The following is a 16527-nucleotide window of genomic DNA, read 5'->3' as shown; positions in this document are numbered from 1 at the left end:
AAGAACAAGAAAAAATACGGAGTTGAGGGAAAACAGAGGGGGAAGGCCTGAGGTGAGGGAAAGGGCTCAGGGCATGATGTGAGGGGTGAGGGAATGAGAGAAGGAGTTTGGGGACTGAGGGAAGATCCAAAATAAATTGCTGAGGGGAAACACTGAGGGCAAAGGACTGAGGTGAGAAAATGAGCTCTGGCCATGATTTGAGTGGACAAGGGAAGGAGTTTGGGGACTGAGGGAAGGTCCAAAACATGGCTGTGGGGAAGGCAATGAGCTGAGGGCTCAGAGAAGAAGCCTGAGGGAATGAGGGAAGAGCAGAAGTGGTAGAGTTGGTTCAGGGAGGGAATTAGGGGAGACTGAGAGAAGATCCAAAAGAGGGAAAACACTGAAGGAGAAGGACTGAGGAGAGAAAGGAGCCTCTCGCCATGATCCGAGGGGATGAGAGAAGGCGCAGCGGGAATGGCTGAACTCAGGCATGGAGAGGCTGAGGTGATGGAGGCAGGGCTGGGGCAAGATCCACACCGAGGGCAAACACTGATGGCCGAGCCAGGCGTTCCCTATGAGGGAACAGCCCTGAGGGCCGGCAGGGAAGAGGAAAAGCCGGCCATGGGCAGGCAGGGCCGGTGACCGCGGGAAGAGGAAAAGCCGGCCATGACCAGGCAGCTCTGGTGACCGCGGGAAGAGGAAAACCCGCGGGCGGCCCCTGGCTCTCTTTCCGGTTCAGTTTTCACTTTCTGTTTTTTTCCCCGCCGCTCCCGCCCCTCGTCCCCTCCTTCCCTCTCCCTCCTCCTCCTCCCCGCCCGCCCCGTCCTTCCACTTCCTGGGGCCGGCGGATGGCGGCGGCCGCCCCGCACCGCCTCATGCCGCCGGCCCGGTTCGCGGGGCCGCGCCGGGGGCCGGGCGGGGCGGCCATGAGGGCGGCCTGAGGGACAGCCCGGACAGAGCCCCGGCCATGGGCGAGCGGCGCGGGGAGAGCGGCGAGCCGGGCACGGGTGAGCGGGGCCGGGCTGAGGGCGGGCGGGCGGGCGGGCGGCTCCATCGTGCCCTTCTTTCCCTGCCGGCGGGGGAAGGTGGTTACCGGCTCCATCCCGCTGCGAGAGGGGAAGGCGAGCGGCTTCGTGCAGCCCTTCCCTGAGGAGAAAAGGGATCTTGGCTCCATCCCGCCCTTCCCTGGGAGAGGTGGGGGGGATTACTGGCTCCATCCCGCCTTTCCCTATGGAGGAGAGGGTTCTTGGCTCCGTCCTGCCCTTCCCTGAGGAGAAAAGGGATCCCGGCTCCATCCTGCTCTTCCCTGGGATGCGGAGGGTTGCTGCTCCATCCCACCTTTCCCTGGGGTGAAGCCGGTAGGCTTCCTACCGTCTTTCCACGGGATTTAGGGGGTTTTACCGGCTCCATCCTGCCCTTCCCTGGGTAAAGGAGGATTCCCAGTATCATCCTGCCTTTCCCTTGGGTAAAAAAGAGTTCCCGGCTTCATCCTGCCCTTCCCTGGGTAAAAAAGAGGATTCCCGGCTTCATCCTGCTCTTCTCTGGGTAAAAAAGAGTTCCCGGCTCCATCCTGCCCTTCCCTGGTTAGAAAAGAATTCTGAGCTCCATCCTGGGTAAAAGAGGATTCCCGGCTCCATCCTGCCCTTCCCTGGGTAAAAAAAGGAGAATTCCCGGCTCCATCCTGCCCTTCCCTGGGTAAAAATGAGTTCTGAGCTCCATCCTGCCATTCCCTGGGTGAAAAATAGGATTCCCGGCTCTATCCTGGGTAAAAAAGGAGGATTCCCGGCTCCATCCTGCCCTTCCCTGGGTAAAAAAGAGTTCTGAGCTCCATCCTGCCCTTCCCTGTTTTAAAAAGGAGGATTCCCGGCTCCATCCTGCCCTTCCCGGGGAAGGAGAGCAGACGCCACGCCGCCTTTGCCCTCCTCCCGTGCCCATCGCTCCCCGGGGAGCTCGATGATGTTTCGGACACGTAGGAAGCAGCTGGTTTTGCAATTTCCTGCTTTTCCACGTTGGTTTTTCCGAGCTGCCGCCCGGTGCCGGTGGCTGACGGCGAGGTGTGAGCAGCACGGTGATTTTTGGACGCGATTTGGGGTGATGCAGGTGTCCTTCAGGAGTGGGGTTTGGGAATGCAAAGAGCGTGGAATTGTGTTGATCCTTTCCCGGAGGGGCTGGAGACCTCTTTGCAGCCCCTTCGGAGCAGCTGCAGGGCTGAAATTTGGCTTTAAAAAAGGGGAAAAAAATATGTTTTTGCACGGTTCTGATCCCAGATTGTCCTCAAATTATCCCACCAAGGTTTGGGTTGGAGCAGAGCTTGCCAATCTCTAGGTCTGCATTAAGAGGGGATAATATGGGGTGGGTGAAGGAAGCAGGAGGGTGGATGGCACAAAAAGAATCGTGAAACATAGTCCTTCCTCCATGAGAACCAAGTTTTTTTTTAATTAAAAATGTGTAAGAAAGCCTGTGATGGTCTAGAATTCTCCAGAATGGTCCACAGCCCCGTGGTTTGGTGCTCATGATGAATGCAGGAGATGCTGAGTGAAGCTCTGCTCTTTTGGGATACTCGAGTCAGGATGTAAAGCTCAATTATTTACCCCAAGTCTGTGGTGAAAAATGGATATTTCTTAGTGCATAAACACCAAAAACTTATTTTGGTCTTTCTGAGGAACACAGACTTTACTGGCAGCAGGCTGTGCTTGAGTCTGGAAATCACTGGTTTATTCTAGAAGGATTTTTTAAGTGAGTTGTGTTGTAAAGGAAATATCTGATTTCATGTGAATCATTGTTTTCCAGCCACAAATTTGTTGTCAGAGAATTCCAGAAACTCTTATTTTCCCCTGATATTTTTCCCTGATTAGAATTATTTAATTAGAATTAATTAGAAAAATTAAATTTTTCCCTGATAAGAATTGTAAATACATGCCCTGGACCAGAGGCTGTATTGTAGCTCTGAAAGTGGTTTTATGTTCTAATTTAGTTTCTTTTTACTGTTCTTTTTAAACATGCATTTTTGGAAGCAGAGCCAGCTTGAATATTCCCAATTCCCAGATTTAGATTCCCTAAAATCCACATCTCACCCTGGAATTCCTGTGAATCCATGCAAGAATTACTGAACCTAGCTGGATAAAAAAAACAACCTCTTTGCCTTTATTTTCTGCTGCCCTTTGCTGATTTCCTTCCTCACAACCCCAGCTGTGGCAGGAGGGGAAGAGAAGGAATTTTGGGATGAGGATTTGTGTAGCCACAACCTTTTTTTGGTGGATTCAAATGGAACAGGGTGGTTTTATTAAATAAAATAAAATTAAATAAAATATCCAGTGGTCACTCTGGGACCTGCCAAAGCAACCAACTCCTCATTCTTGGTTAGAATCCCTTTGAGACAAGTGAAAACTTGATTTTTTTTGGTGTAAATTCTGATTTTGCCCAATCTGGGAAGTTTTTTTTTGATGGTGAGAAGCCACCAGTTCTGAGGGAATATTTGGATTTGGTTGTTTTTATGGGAAATTTTGAAAAGTGTCATTCCAGCAGCCAGAAGGTCCATAGGGAATGTGTGTGGAGAGGTTTGGTTTGGTTTTTTCCCTTTTCCCAGAGGGAATTTCGTTGTTTCTAGCTCTGGTGCTCTCTCAGGCCATTGCAGCTCCATGGAAAATCACCAAATTGAGGAGTTTTGCAAGAAAAATGTTGCCTTAAGTTGTCCAAGTGCCGAAATCCCAAATGCTGGTGGCTTGGGAAGAGTCAGGTGTCACCTGAGGGAATCCACAGCCCTGGGGGAGGTGACAGAATTGGGGTTTTGGGGAGAAAATTGGGGTTTGGGGTGACAGAATTGGGGTTTTGGGGAGAAAGAATTGGGGTTTGGGGAGAAAATTGATGTTTTTGGGAGCCAGAATTGGGGTTTTGGGAGCCAGAATTGGGGTTTTGGGAGCCAGAATTGGGGTTTTGGGGTGATAGAATTGGGGTTTTGGGGGCACAGAATTGGCATTGTGGGGTGACAGAATTGAGGTTTTAGGGAGACAGAATTGGGGTGTTTGGGGAGAAAATTGGGGTTTTGGAGACACAGAATTGGGTTTTGGGGAGACAGAATTGGAGTTTTGGGGAGACAATTGGGATTTTGGGGAGACAGAATTGGGGTTTGGGGGGGCAGAATTGGGGTTTTGGGGAGACAGAACTCAAGTTTTGGAGAGACAGAATTGGGGTTTTGGTGAGGCAGAATTGGAGTTTTGGGGAGACAGAATTGGGGTTTTGGGGAGGCAGAATTGGGGTTTTGGGGGAGACAGAATTGGGGTTTTGGTGAGGCAGAATTGGGGGTTTTGGGGAGACAGAATTGGGGGTTTTGGGGAGAAAATTGGGGTTTTTTTGAGGCAGAATTGGGGTTTTGTTGAGGCAGAATTGGGGTTTTGTTGAGGCAGAATTGGGGTTTGGGGAGACAGAATTGGGGTTTGGGGACAGAGAATTCAGGTTTTGGGGAGGCAGAATTGGAGTTTTGGGGAGACAGAATTGAAGTTTTGGGGAGACAGAATTGGGGTTTTTGGGGTGACAGAATTGGGGTTTTTGGGAGATAGAATTGGGGTTTGGGGAGACAGAATTTTGGGGTTTTGGGGAGACAGAATTGGGGTTTTGGGGAAGAAAAGGCAGCAAGAGCTGCTTTTAGTGAACTAATGAGGGCAATGGGTCAAACCCACATCCTCAGCTTGGTGAGCAGCTGACAGGAGCAGAAACTCCTAAAATCAAAGGATTTTTCCATGGAGAATTCCTTTCCCGAGGAGAATTTCCTGCAATTTCCATGGGACAGCTGTGGCTTTGCCCAGCCAGGGATGAGAACCTGGAATTCCCAAGGATTTTCCCTTTCCAGAGGGAAAATTCCAACCTCTCATCCAGCCTGAACCTCCCGAGGTACAACTTGAGGTGTTTCCCTGTATTTTTTTCCATCTTGGGCCTCTCCAGCTTTTCCCCTCTGGAATAAACATTCCCTTTGTCATTCCTGTTGTTTCCTCCGGGTGGGAATTTGGGGCACAGTTGGAAACACTCCGTTTGCTGCAATTTCTGATAGCAAAAAGGGGTTTTTTTGGGGTTTTGGGGTTTGTTTTTTGGGGTTTTTTTGTTTGTTTATGTTTGTTTGTTTGGGTTTTTTGGGGTTTTTTTGTGTTTTGTTTTGTTTGGGGTTTTTGGGTTTGTTTTGGTGGTTTTTGGGTTTTTTTTTTTGTAACATAATGCAGGAACAGAACCTTCCCTCCCCGTGAGGAAGCTGATAATATTCCCTCCCCATCCATGGGATACATTTGGATATTTCTGATAATATTCCCTCCCCATCTGATGGATACATTTGGATATTTCTGATAATATTCCCTCCCCATCCATGGGATACATTTAGATATTATTTCTGATAATATTCCCTCTCCATCTGATGGATACATTTGGATATTATTTCTGATAATGTTCCTTCCCCATCCATGGGATACATTTGGATATTTCTGATAATATTCCCTCTCCATCTGATGGGATATTTTGGATATTTCTGATAATATTCCCTCCCCATCCATGGGATACATTTAGATATTATTTCTGATAATATTCCTTCCCCATCCATGGGATAAATCCCTTCTGGCACATCTCCAGTGCAGCTCTCTGAAGCTTGCAGAGTGCTTGCTGCCCTGAAAAAAATGCCAAAAATTCCCTGCATCACCTCCAAACCCATCCAAACAAACACTGAGAGCCAGGTGAAAACCATCCTGCAGTCTCTGGATCCTCATTCCCTGCTTGTTTCATCCCAAAGGGAATTTTAAATCCCTTCAAAAGCTGCACTGAGGTGTTTGAAGTGCAGCATTTCAGGAGATTATCCCACCCCAAACCAGGGCAGAATTCCCAGGTTTAAGGAGAATTAATTTAGGAGAAAGTGGAGCTGCATCCTGGAAAATTCATGGAATTTCCCTTTGTGACTTCCAGAGGAAAAGGTGGAATCTTTGCTTTCAGTGAATTCCTTTTTATTCCTTTATTCCTTTTTATTCCTCATCTCTACCATCCTGTGGCAAAACCTCTGGGAAGCACATGGGGGATTCCATTGTCCCAGTTTAATTCATTAATTTAATTAATCCAGAGGATTCATTTTGGTTAGACCATGAGGATCAACCTGCTGTGATCCAAATCCATCCCATTCCTGAGATCTTTGTGTGAAAACCATGGAAAAATATGGAAAAACATGGAAAAACTTGGAAAATCTTGGAAAAACTTGGAAAAACATGAAAAATCATGGAAAATCCCACCCATGTTGGCTCTGTTAGGTCAGATTTGTCACCCCATGGCAGCAAACACAGGGTTAAAACAATTCCCCATTGTTTCAACAATTTAAACAAATTTTAAAATTTTCCAATTTTTTTCTTGGAAAACTTCAAAGATCCAATCCAACCATTCCCAACCCCCATCTGTGTCCCCAAGTGCCCCAAAATCCAACTTTTAAATCCTTCCACCACCTCCTGGGCAACCTCTTCCAATGCTTTTTGGGGCAGAAATTTTTTCCTAAAATCCAAATTTTCCTAAAACCACCTGTTGTGGGAGAGAACTGGGATCAGTTGGGAAAATCTCTGGATTTTTTAAAGGTGATCCAGAATGCAGAGTCAGCCAGGAAGAGGATTTTTCTGGGAAATCAGGAAATCAGGAAATGAGGAAATCAGGATTGGAGGTTGTAAAAAGGAGAGAGGAATTGAAATCCAGAAGAATTTGGGAAAATGATCCCAAAGAACCTCAGCTGGTTTTTGGGATGCTCAAGTCAGGGTAAAAAGCTTCACAGATTTACCCCAAATGTTTGGTGTAAATTTTATTTTAAATGTTTTAAATTTAAATTTTTTTAAATAATTAAATGTTTAAACGTGTTTTAAATGTTTCAACATTTAAATTTTTAAAATGTTTTGGTGTAAAGAGTGGGATTTGCTGGTCTGATCCTCCTGCTGATTCCCAATATTCCAGCTCATTCTAAAGCTGGAAAATCCACTTGGAGAGGGGAAGGAAAAGGTGGAAAAATCCTGCTGGATCGTGGAATTCTGAGGATTTAACAACATCCACATCCCTGCAGCAAACACCACTCAAATTTTGAGGTTTAAAATTAAAAAAAAGGTTGTGAAGAAATCAAATTTTGTGCTTCCAAAGCCTTGAGTTTTCCTGCTGGGCTGAGAAAATTCCTTGGAATTTGCTGAGGGGGTGAAGCTGCCAGAAAAAAAGGGATGAGCCAAAGGAATGTTCTGGATTTGGAAATCCAGAACCTCGGCTGACCCTCCTGAAACTTCCCAAAATTGGGAAGGGGAACTCCCAGGAGATTTGTGATCCCTGGATTTGTGATTTCCCTGGATTTGTGATTTCCCTGGATTTGTGATTTCCCTGGATTTGTGATTTCCCTGGATTTGTGATTTCCCTGGATTTCTGATTTCCCTGGGTTTCTGATCCATGGATTTCTGATTTCCCTGGATTTCTGATTTCCCTGGATTTCTGATCCACAGATTTCTGATTTCCCTGGATTTCTGATTTCCCTGGATTTCTGATTTCCCTGGATTTCTGATTTCCCTGGGGCTGCATTTAGCCAGGACAGAGCACTTTGGGATACCTGCAGGGGGAAAGATTTTTTTCCAGGAGCTGCTGGAAATCTGGGAAAGGAGGAGGAGGAGGAGGAAGAGGCAGATCAGCAGAATTCCAAGGAATCCAAAACTCCTGGAAGGTGATTTTGGCTCAGCAGGAGGGAAAGCTCAGCCAGGCTCGGATTGGGAGCTGATTTTGGGAGCTGCAGAGGTTTGAATTCCCTGCTGAAAATATGGGAATTCTGCAGGAGGAGCTGGGAATTCCCAAGGATTTCAGGGCAGGGAGAATCCTCCAGCCAAGCTGGGAATTCCCAAGGATTTCAGGGCAGGGAAAGTCCTCCAGCCATCTCTGCTGGCTGAGTTTTCCTCATGGATCCAGTGCATTCCCAAATTTGGATCCAGTGCCATTCCCAAATTCCCCCTTTCCTTATGGATCCATTGCCATTCCCAAATTCCCCCTTTCCCCCATGGAATCCCAAATTTCTCCTTTCCCCATGGATCCATTGCCATTCCCAAATTTCTCCTTTCCCAAATTTCCCTTTTCCCTGTGGATCCAGAGCCATTCCCAAATTTCTCCTTTCCCCATTCCCAAATTTCTGCTTTCCCAAATTTCTCCTTTCCCCATGGATCCAGAGCTATTCCCAAATTTCTCCTTTCCTTATGGATCCAGAGCCATTCCCAAACTTGGATCCATTGCCATTCCCAAATTCCCCCTTTCCCAATGGATCCAATGCCATTCCCAGATTTCTCCTTTCCCCATTCCCAAATTCTCCCTTTCCCCACGGATCCATTGCCATTCCCAAATTTTTCCTTTCCCAAATTTCTCCTTCCCCCCTGGATCCAGTGCCATTCCCAAATTTCCCCTTTCCTATGGATCCAGAGCCATTCCCAAATTTCTTTTTTCCCCATGGATCCCAAATTTCTCCTTTCCCCATGGATCCATTGCCATTCCCAGATTTCTCCTTGATCCATTGCCATTCCCAAATTCCCCGTTTCCCCGCGGATCCATTGCCATTCCCAGATTTCCCCGAGGACAAGGACACTTTCACTTTCCCTTCTCTCTCGGGCACTTTCACTTTCACCTCGCAGCTCTGCGCAGGAAGGTCACGGACCTGCTCTGCCCTGGGATGAGGCAGGAATTTGGGGTTGATTTGGGAATTTTTCCTGGGATTGAGGCTCCCCCTTAGGGTTGGGACACATCCCGAAATCTGGGAGGGAGCTGAGGGCTGCAGGTGGAGCTCAGGAATTGATTACTCTGATTTATCTATTTAGTTATTATTACAATCACAGGAACTGTTTCCTCTTATTGATTGATTTATTTGTTTGTTATTACAACCCCAGAAATTGTTTCTTCTTATTTATTTATTTATTTAATCAACAACCACAGGAATTGTTTCCTCTTATTTATTTGTTTATTTATTACTACAACCCCAGGAATTGTTTCCTCTTATTGATTTATTTATCACTACAACCACAGGAATTGTTTCCTCTTATTTATAGATTTATTTCTTTATTACTACAACCCCAGAAATTGTTTCCCCTTATTGATTGATTGATTGATTTATTTATCAGCAACCCCAGGAATTATTTCCATTTATTTATTTATCACTACAACCCCAGGAATTATTTCCTCTTATTTATTGATTTATTTATTTATTACTACAACCCCAGAAATTATTTCCTCTTTTTATTGATTTATTTGTTTATTATTACAACCCCAGGAATTATTTCCATTTATTTATTTATTGATTTATTTATTACTACAACCCCAGGAATTATTTCCATTTATTTATTTATTGATTTATTTATTACTACAACCCCAGGAATTGTTTCCTCTGATTTATTGATTTATTTGTTACTACAACCCCAGGAGTTATTTCCATTTATTTATATATTTATTTATCATTACAACCCCAGAAATTGTTTCCTCTCATTGATTGATTTATTTATTTATCACTACAATCCCAGAAATTGTTTCCTCTCGTTGATTTATTGATTTATTTGTTACTACAACCCCAGGAATTATTTCCATTTATTTATTTATTGATTTATTTATTACTGTAACCCCAGGAATTGTTTCCTTTTATTGATGGATTGATTTATTCATTACCACAACCCCAGGAATTATTTCCATTTATTTATCTATTTATTTATTACTACAACCCCAGGAATTGTTTCCTCTTATTGATTAATTTATTTATTTATCACTACAACCCCAGGAATTGTTTCCTCTCGTTTATTTATTTATCTATTTATTACTACAACCCCAGGAGTTATTTCCTCACATTTTTTTTATTTATTTCTTACTACAATCCCAGGAATTGCTTCTTCTTATTGATTTATTTCATCAACAACTCCAGGAATTATTTCCATTAATTTCTTTATTTATATTTATTATTGCAACCATTTTTTTCCCCTCTCTGGACTTTGATTTTAAAGCTGCAGGGAGAGAAAAAATATTGGAATGATCACCTGCAAAATTCCTGGTTTTTTATGGTTTTATTTCCAAAAGCTTCCTGGGTTTGGTTTGGTTGGTTTTGGGGGTTTTTTGGTTTTTTTTTGTTTGGTTTTGGGGATTTTTTGGGGGTTTTTTGTTTGGTTTTTGGGTTTTTTTGGGGTTTTTTTGTTTGGTTTGGGGGTTTTTTTTTGTCTGGTTTTTGGGGTTTTTTGGGGTTTTTTTTTGTCTGGTTTTTGGGGTTTTTTGGGTTTTTTTTTGTTTGGTTTGGTTGGGGGATTTTTGGGGGTTTTTTTGTTTGGTTTTTGGGGTTTTGGGGATTTGTTTGGTTTTTGGGGTTTTTTTTTGGTTGGTTTTTGGGGTTTTTTGGTGGTTTTTTTTGTTTTGTTTCTTTGTTTTGTTTTTTGGGGTTTTTTTTTGTTGGTTGGTTTTGGTTTTATTTTCTTTTTTTTTAATTTTTATTTTATTTGTATTATTTATTTTATTTTTATTTTATTTTTATTTTTACTTTTATTTTTATTTATATTTGTATTTTATTTTTACTTTATTTTTACTTTTATCTATTTTTTTAAGCCTTTAACTTTGATCCCCAAAACCATCTCCTCCTTTCCACAAAAAGTTGTGATGCTCCAGCAAGACAAAAAAAAAAAAAAGGGAAAATTCTGTTTATTCCAAACCTTGGGACTTCATCCATGATTTCCATGGAAAATCTGAGCTCCTGCAGGATTCAGGAAACACAGAAAAAAAAATGAAAGAGAAATGAACAAAATGAACTTTTCCTCTGCTCATTACACCCAAAAAGATCCTGAAAAAGAGCTGAAAAACCTTTTTAATTTTTATTTTCCTGCTCTGTGTCAACCTCCTTTTTATTTTTCCAACTTCCAATAATTCCAGAGGAATCACCAAAAGCAGGAGGTGTAAAAACTGAATATCAGAGGCCACAAAATCCCCCAAAAAAACCTTTTTAAAACCAAAAAAAAAAGGTATAAAAGAAGCAAATCCACTTTGGAAAGACTTTCCCTTTTTGCTCTCCAATTTCCATTCCCACCAGACGTGTTTTTCTTGGATCATTTTTCAATTTTTTCCACTTTCCTGCTTCATCTGGAATTCTCTTTCCCTTTCTTTTCCTCCCTGCAGAACCTCTGAGTGCAGATTGGTTTGGAGAATGGAGCTAAATGAGTTTAAAACACCTAATTTTAACTGCTTTTTTTCTCCCTTTTCCTTAAATTAGGTAAATTTTTTTAATAAGAATAATTTGAGAATAATTTGAGATTAATAACAAGTGATGCAGTGAATGATTTTACTTTTTCTTCTACTTCATTGAGGGGAAAAAACACAAAAATTATTAAAAGTTACCCTTAAAAAATAGGATTCAAACCCTCAGTTTGGGATCTGAAATCTCACTAATAAAGTGAATTTATCACCAGACTTTGCTTCTAGCAGTTCTACAGATTTTACCTTTTCTTCCTTTTCATCAAGGGGAAAAACCACAAAAAATAATTAAAAAATTAAAAAAATATTAAAAATTGAAAAATAGGATTCAAACCCTCAGTTTGGGATTTGGAATTTCACTAATAAAGTGAATTTATCACCAGACTGTGCTTCTGGCCAATCTGCAGATTTTACCTTTTCTTCTTCTTCATTGAGGGCAAAAAATGACAAAAATTATTAAAAGTTACCCTTAAAATTAGGATTCAAAGCCTCAGTTTGGGATTTGGAATATCATGAGTAAAGTGAATTTATCACCAGACTGTGCTTCTGGCCAATCTACAGATTTTACCTTTTCTTCCTTTTCATCAAGGGGAGAAAAAGACAAAAATTACTAAAAAATTAAAAAATATTAAAAATTAAAAAATAGGATTCAAACCCCCAGTGTGGCATTTGAAATCTCACTAATAAAGTGAATTTATCACCACACTTTACTTCTGGCCAAGCTACAGATTTTACTTCTTCATCAAGGGCAGAAAAAGACAAAAATTATTCAAACTTACCCTTAAAAAATAGGATTCAAACCTTTGAAATCTCATGAATAAAATGAATTTATCACCAGACTTTGCTTCTGGCAGTTCTACAGATTTTACCTTTTCTTCTTCTTCATCAAGGGGAGAAAAAGACAAAAATTATTCAAACTTACCCTTAAAAAATAGGATTCAAACCTTTGAAATCTCATGAATAAAGTGAATTTATCACCAGACTTTGCTTCTAGCAGTTCTACAGATTTTACCTTTTCTTCCTTTTCATCAAGGGGAAAAACCACAAAAAATAATTAAAAAATTAAAAAATATTAAAAATTAAAAAATAAGATTCAAACCCTCAGTTTGGGATTTGAAATCTCACGAATAAAGTGAATTTATCACCACACTTTACTTCTGGCCAAGCTACAGATTTTACTTCTTCATCAAGGGCAGAAAAAGACAAAAATTATTCAAACTTACCCTTAAAAAATAGGATTCAAACCTTTGAAATCTCACAAATAAAATTAATTTATCACCAGACTTTACTTCTGGTGATTTTCCATCGGAAAGGCAAAACTGGGCTGAACAAGGAGCTCACATCCCTCTTCCCAAAGGGCATTTTAACCTCCAAAAATTCAGGATTTGGATTGCTGGAGAGGACAGATCTCCCCAAAGGGAACATTCCCAGCAGTAATTTCATTTTCCCAGCAGTTTTTCCATTTTTCCCAGCAGTTATTTCATTTTTCCAGCAGTTATTTCATTTTCCCAGTTTTTATTTCATTTTTCCCAGCAGTTATTCCATTTTCCCAGCAGTTATTTCATTTTTCCCAGTTAGTTATTTAATTTTCCCAGCAGTTTTTTCATTTTTCCCAGCAGTTATTCCATTTTTCCCAGCAGCTATTTCATTTTCACAGCAATTATTTCATTTTTCCAGCAGTTTTTCCATTTTTCCCAGTTAGTTATTTCATTTTCCCAGCAGCTATTTCATTTTTCCCAGCAGTTATTCCATTTTCCCAGCAGTTATTTCATTTTTCCCAGTTATTATTTCATTTTCCCAGCAGTTATTTCATTTTCCCAGCAGTTTTTTCATTTTTCCAGCAGTTATTCCATTTTTCCCAGCAGTTATTCCATTTTCCCAGCAGTTATTCCATTTTCCCAGCAGTTATTCCATTTTTCCCAGTTATTATTTCATTTTTCCCAGCAGTTATTATTCCATTTTTCCCAGCAGTTATTTAATTTTTCCCAGCAGTTTTTCCATTTTCCCAGTTAGTTATTTCATTTTCCCAGCAGTTTTTCCATTTTTCCAGCAGTTATTTCATTTTTCCAGCAGTTTTTCCATTTTTCCAGCAGTTTTTCCATTTTTCCAGCAGTTTTTCCATTTTTCCAGCAGTTAGTTCATTTTCCCAGCAGTTATTCCATTTTTCCCAGCACTTATTCCATTTTCCCCAGTTATTATTTCATTTTTCCCAGCAGTTATTCCATTTTTCCCAGCAGTTATTTCATTTTCCCAGCAGTTATTTCATTTTCCCAGCAGTTATTCCATTTTTCCCAGCAGTTTTTTTCATTTTTTCCCTTTTCCCTGCAGGTTTTCCGGTGGAATCAGAGGAATCCAGCTCCCTCTTGCAGAGGGCAGTGGCAGTGCTGCAGAATTCCTACCTGCACTCCTCCTCCCAGCACGGATTCCACTACAGCAGAGCCGTCCTGGTGGAAAATGAGCTTTTCCTGAGGGAGGTGAGCAGCAGGAAAGGAGTTTTTGGGGTTTTTTTGGGAGATGCAGAGCTTTGGGAATGGGGATTTTTTTTTTTGGCTGCTCTGTGTTTGCTTTGCCTCACAGAGCCTATTTGGCAGTTCCTGACTCAAGGAAACTTCCCTGAAACTTCCCTGAAACTTCAACTTTTTCCTGAAACTTTTTCCTGCAACTTTCCTTGAAACTTTTTCCTGAAACTTCCCAGAAACTTCCCTGAAACTTCCCAGAAACTTCCTTCCTGAAACTTCTTCCCAGAAAATTCCCAGAAAGTTCCCAGAAACTTTCCCAGAAACTTCCCAGAAACTTTCCCGAAACTTTCAAGAAATTTCCCTTCCCTGAAACTACCCTTCCCTTACCTTCCCCTGAAACTTTTTCCTGAAACTTTTTTTCCTGAAACTTTCCTTGAAACTTCCCAGAAACTTCCCTGAAACTTCCTTCCTGAAACTTCCTTCCTGAAACTTCTTCCCAGAAACTTCCCAGAAACTTCCCAGAAACTTCCCAGAAACTTCCCAGAAACTTTCCTGAAACTTCCCTTCAACTTCCCTTCCCTGAAACTTCCCTGAAACTTCCCTTCCCTTACCTTCCCCTGAAACTTTTTCCTGAAACTTTTTCTCCTGAAACTTTTTCTCCTGAAACTTTTTCTCCTGAAACTTTTTCTCCTGAAACTTTTTCTCCTGAAACTTTTTCTCCTGAAACTTTTTCTCCTGAAACTTTTTCTCCTGAAACTTTTTCTCCTGAAACTTTTTCTCCTGAAACTTTTTCTCCTGAAACTTTCTCCTGAAACTTTCTCCTGAAACTTCCCAGAAACTTCCCAGAAACTTCCCAGAAACTTCCCAGAAACTTCCCAGAAACTTCCCTGAAACTTTCCTGAAACTTTCCTTGAAACTTTCCTGAAACTTTCCCGAAACTTCCCTGAAACTTCCCTTCCCGGAAACTCCTTTCCTGAAACTTCCTTTCCCTGAAACTTTCCTTCCCTGAAACTTTCCTTCCCTGAAACTTTCCTTCCCTGAAACTTTCCTTCCCTGAAACTTTCCTTCCCTGAAACTTTCCTTCCCTGAAACTTTCCTTCCCTGAAACTTTCCTTCCCTGAAACTTTCCTTCCCTGAAACTTTCCTTCCCTGAAACTTTCCTTCCCTGAAACTTTCCTTCCCTGAAACTTTCCTTCCCTGAAACTTTCCTTCCCTGAAACTTTCCTTCCCTGAAACTTTCCTTCCCTGAAACTTTCCTTCCCTGAAACTTTCCTTCCCTGAAACTTTCCTTCCCTGAAACTTTCCTTCCCTGAAACTTTCCTTCCCTGAAACTTCCCTGTACTTCCCTCCTGATCAGGAATGAAAAATCAGGAATGACAAATCCTTTCAGCCAGCAGTGCTCAACATTCCTGGAGCAGCCTTTGGCATTGGGTGAATTCCCTTTGACAGGAGATTTTATCCGGAGAGCTTTCATTCCTGCTGAGCCACCTCAAGGCAAATTCCCCCTTTTTTGGGATTTCTTTGTCTGCCTTCACCTCTGCTGGCACCACCCTTAATCCCTTTTTTTTTTCTGGGGGATTTTTAAAATTCCTTCATTCCCACATTTCCACTGGCATGGGAAACCTGGGCTGGAAATCACCAGTCTGGTTGTTGTCCTGAATGAAATTAAACATTTTAAAACCCCAGAATGGTTTGGGTTGGAAAGAATCCTAAAAAACATCCAATTCCCACCCTAACCACGGGCAGGGAGAACTTTCCACCATCCCAGGTGGATCCAAACCTCATCCAGCCTGGCCTGGAAAACTTCCAGAGATCCACAGCTTCTCTGGGAATTCCAGCCCAGCCAGGAATTCCTAATTCCCAACATCCCTCTGGCACTTTGAAGCCATTCCCTGTCCTGTCCCTGCTGTCCCTTGTCCCCAGTCCCTTTCCAGCTTTCCTGCAGCATCCTGGAGGAGAGAATTCTGCCAAAATCTGGGATAGTCCCTGTTGAGCTGGATAAAAAAATGGGAAATCAGATATCAAGTCTTTTCTTGATTTTCTTGTGAGTCCTAAAACCAAAATAATCACAACTGCAAAATCCTGGAAAAGACAGTTCTGCCAAAATTTGGGATAGTCCCTGTTGAGCTGGATAAAAAATGGGAAATCAGATATCAAGTCATTTCTTGATTTTCTTGGGAGTTCTAAAACCAAAATAATCAAAACTGCAACATCCTGGAGAAGACAATTCTACCAAAATCTGGGGTTGAGCTGGATAAAAAATGGGAAATCAAATATCAAGTCATTTCTTGATTTTCTTGTGAGTTCTAAAACCAAAATAACCAAAACTGCAACATCCTGGAGGAGAGAATTCTACCAAAATCTGGGATAGTCCCTGTGGAGCTGGATAAAAAATGGGAAATCAAATAATTTCTTGATTTTCCTGGGAGTCCTAAAACCAAAACAATCAAAATTGCAACATCCTGGAGAAGAGGATTCTACCAAAATCTGGGATAGTCCCTATTGAGCTGGATAAAAAATGGGAAATCAAATAATTTCTTGATTTTCCTGTGAGTCCTAAAACCAAAACAATCAAAACCAGCAGTGAGATTGTTCATCCCTTACCTCCAAATCCTCTTAAAAATCCCATTTTTCACCTCTTTCACTAAACCCCAAACCCTTCCAGAACCATCTGCAGCTCTGCTCTCTGGATGTTTTCCCTGAGGAGTCTCTGTCCCCTCCCAGTGTCACTGAGGTGCCACCAGAATGAAATCTTGTGGGTGTTTTTCTGCAGCTCCAGGCTTTTGCCCGAGCCAAGGCAGCAGCTGTCCCTGTTGAGCTGGATAAAAAATGGGAAATCAGATATCAAATAATTTCTTGATTTTCC

General features: G+C 41.9%; 1 protein-coding gene across 5 annotated transcripts in view; it reads left to right on the top strand.

Annotated features, from left to right (window-relative positions):
• Positions 1–242: 242 nt before the first annotated feature.
• TASOR2 (transcription activation suppressor family member 2) overlaps positions 243–16527 on the top strand; it is a 60949-nt gene continuing 44664 nt past the window's right edge. For 2 of the 5 annotated variants that reach the window (XM_085081761.1, XM_085081736.1), the window contains exons 1-2: positions 243–986; positions 13531–13676. In XM_085081761.1, the coding sequence (XP_084937887.1) occupies positions 947–986; positions 13531–13676 (186 nt within the window). In that variant the 5' untranslated portion in view covers positions 243–946. The remainder of the gene's footprint in view (positions 987–13530; positions 13677–16527) is intronic. The other 3 variants (XM_085081751.1, XM_085081742.1, XM_085081770.1) reach the window with 3 other exon arrangements.

Source organism: Lichenostomus cassidix, chromosome 1Aa (genome assembly GCF_008360975.1).
Source record: "Lichenostomus cassidix isolate B80296 chromosome 1Aa, HeHo_3.0, whole genome shotgun sequence".
NCBI lineage: Eukaryota > Metazoa > Chordata > Aves > Passeriformes > Meliphagidae > Lichenostomus > Lichenostomus cassidix.
The sequence above is the reverse complement of the archived record's forward strand: the minus strand, read 5'-3'. Positions and strand labels throughout refer to the sequence as shown.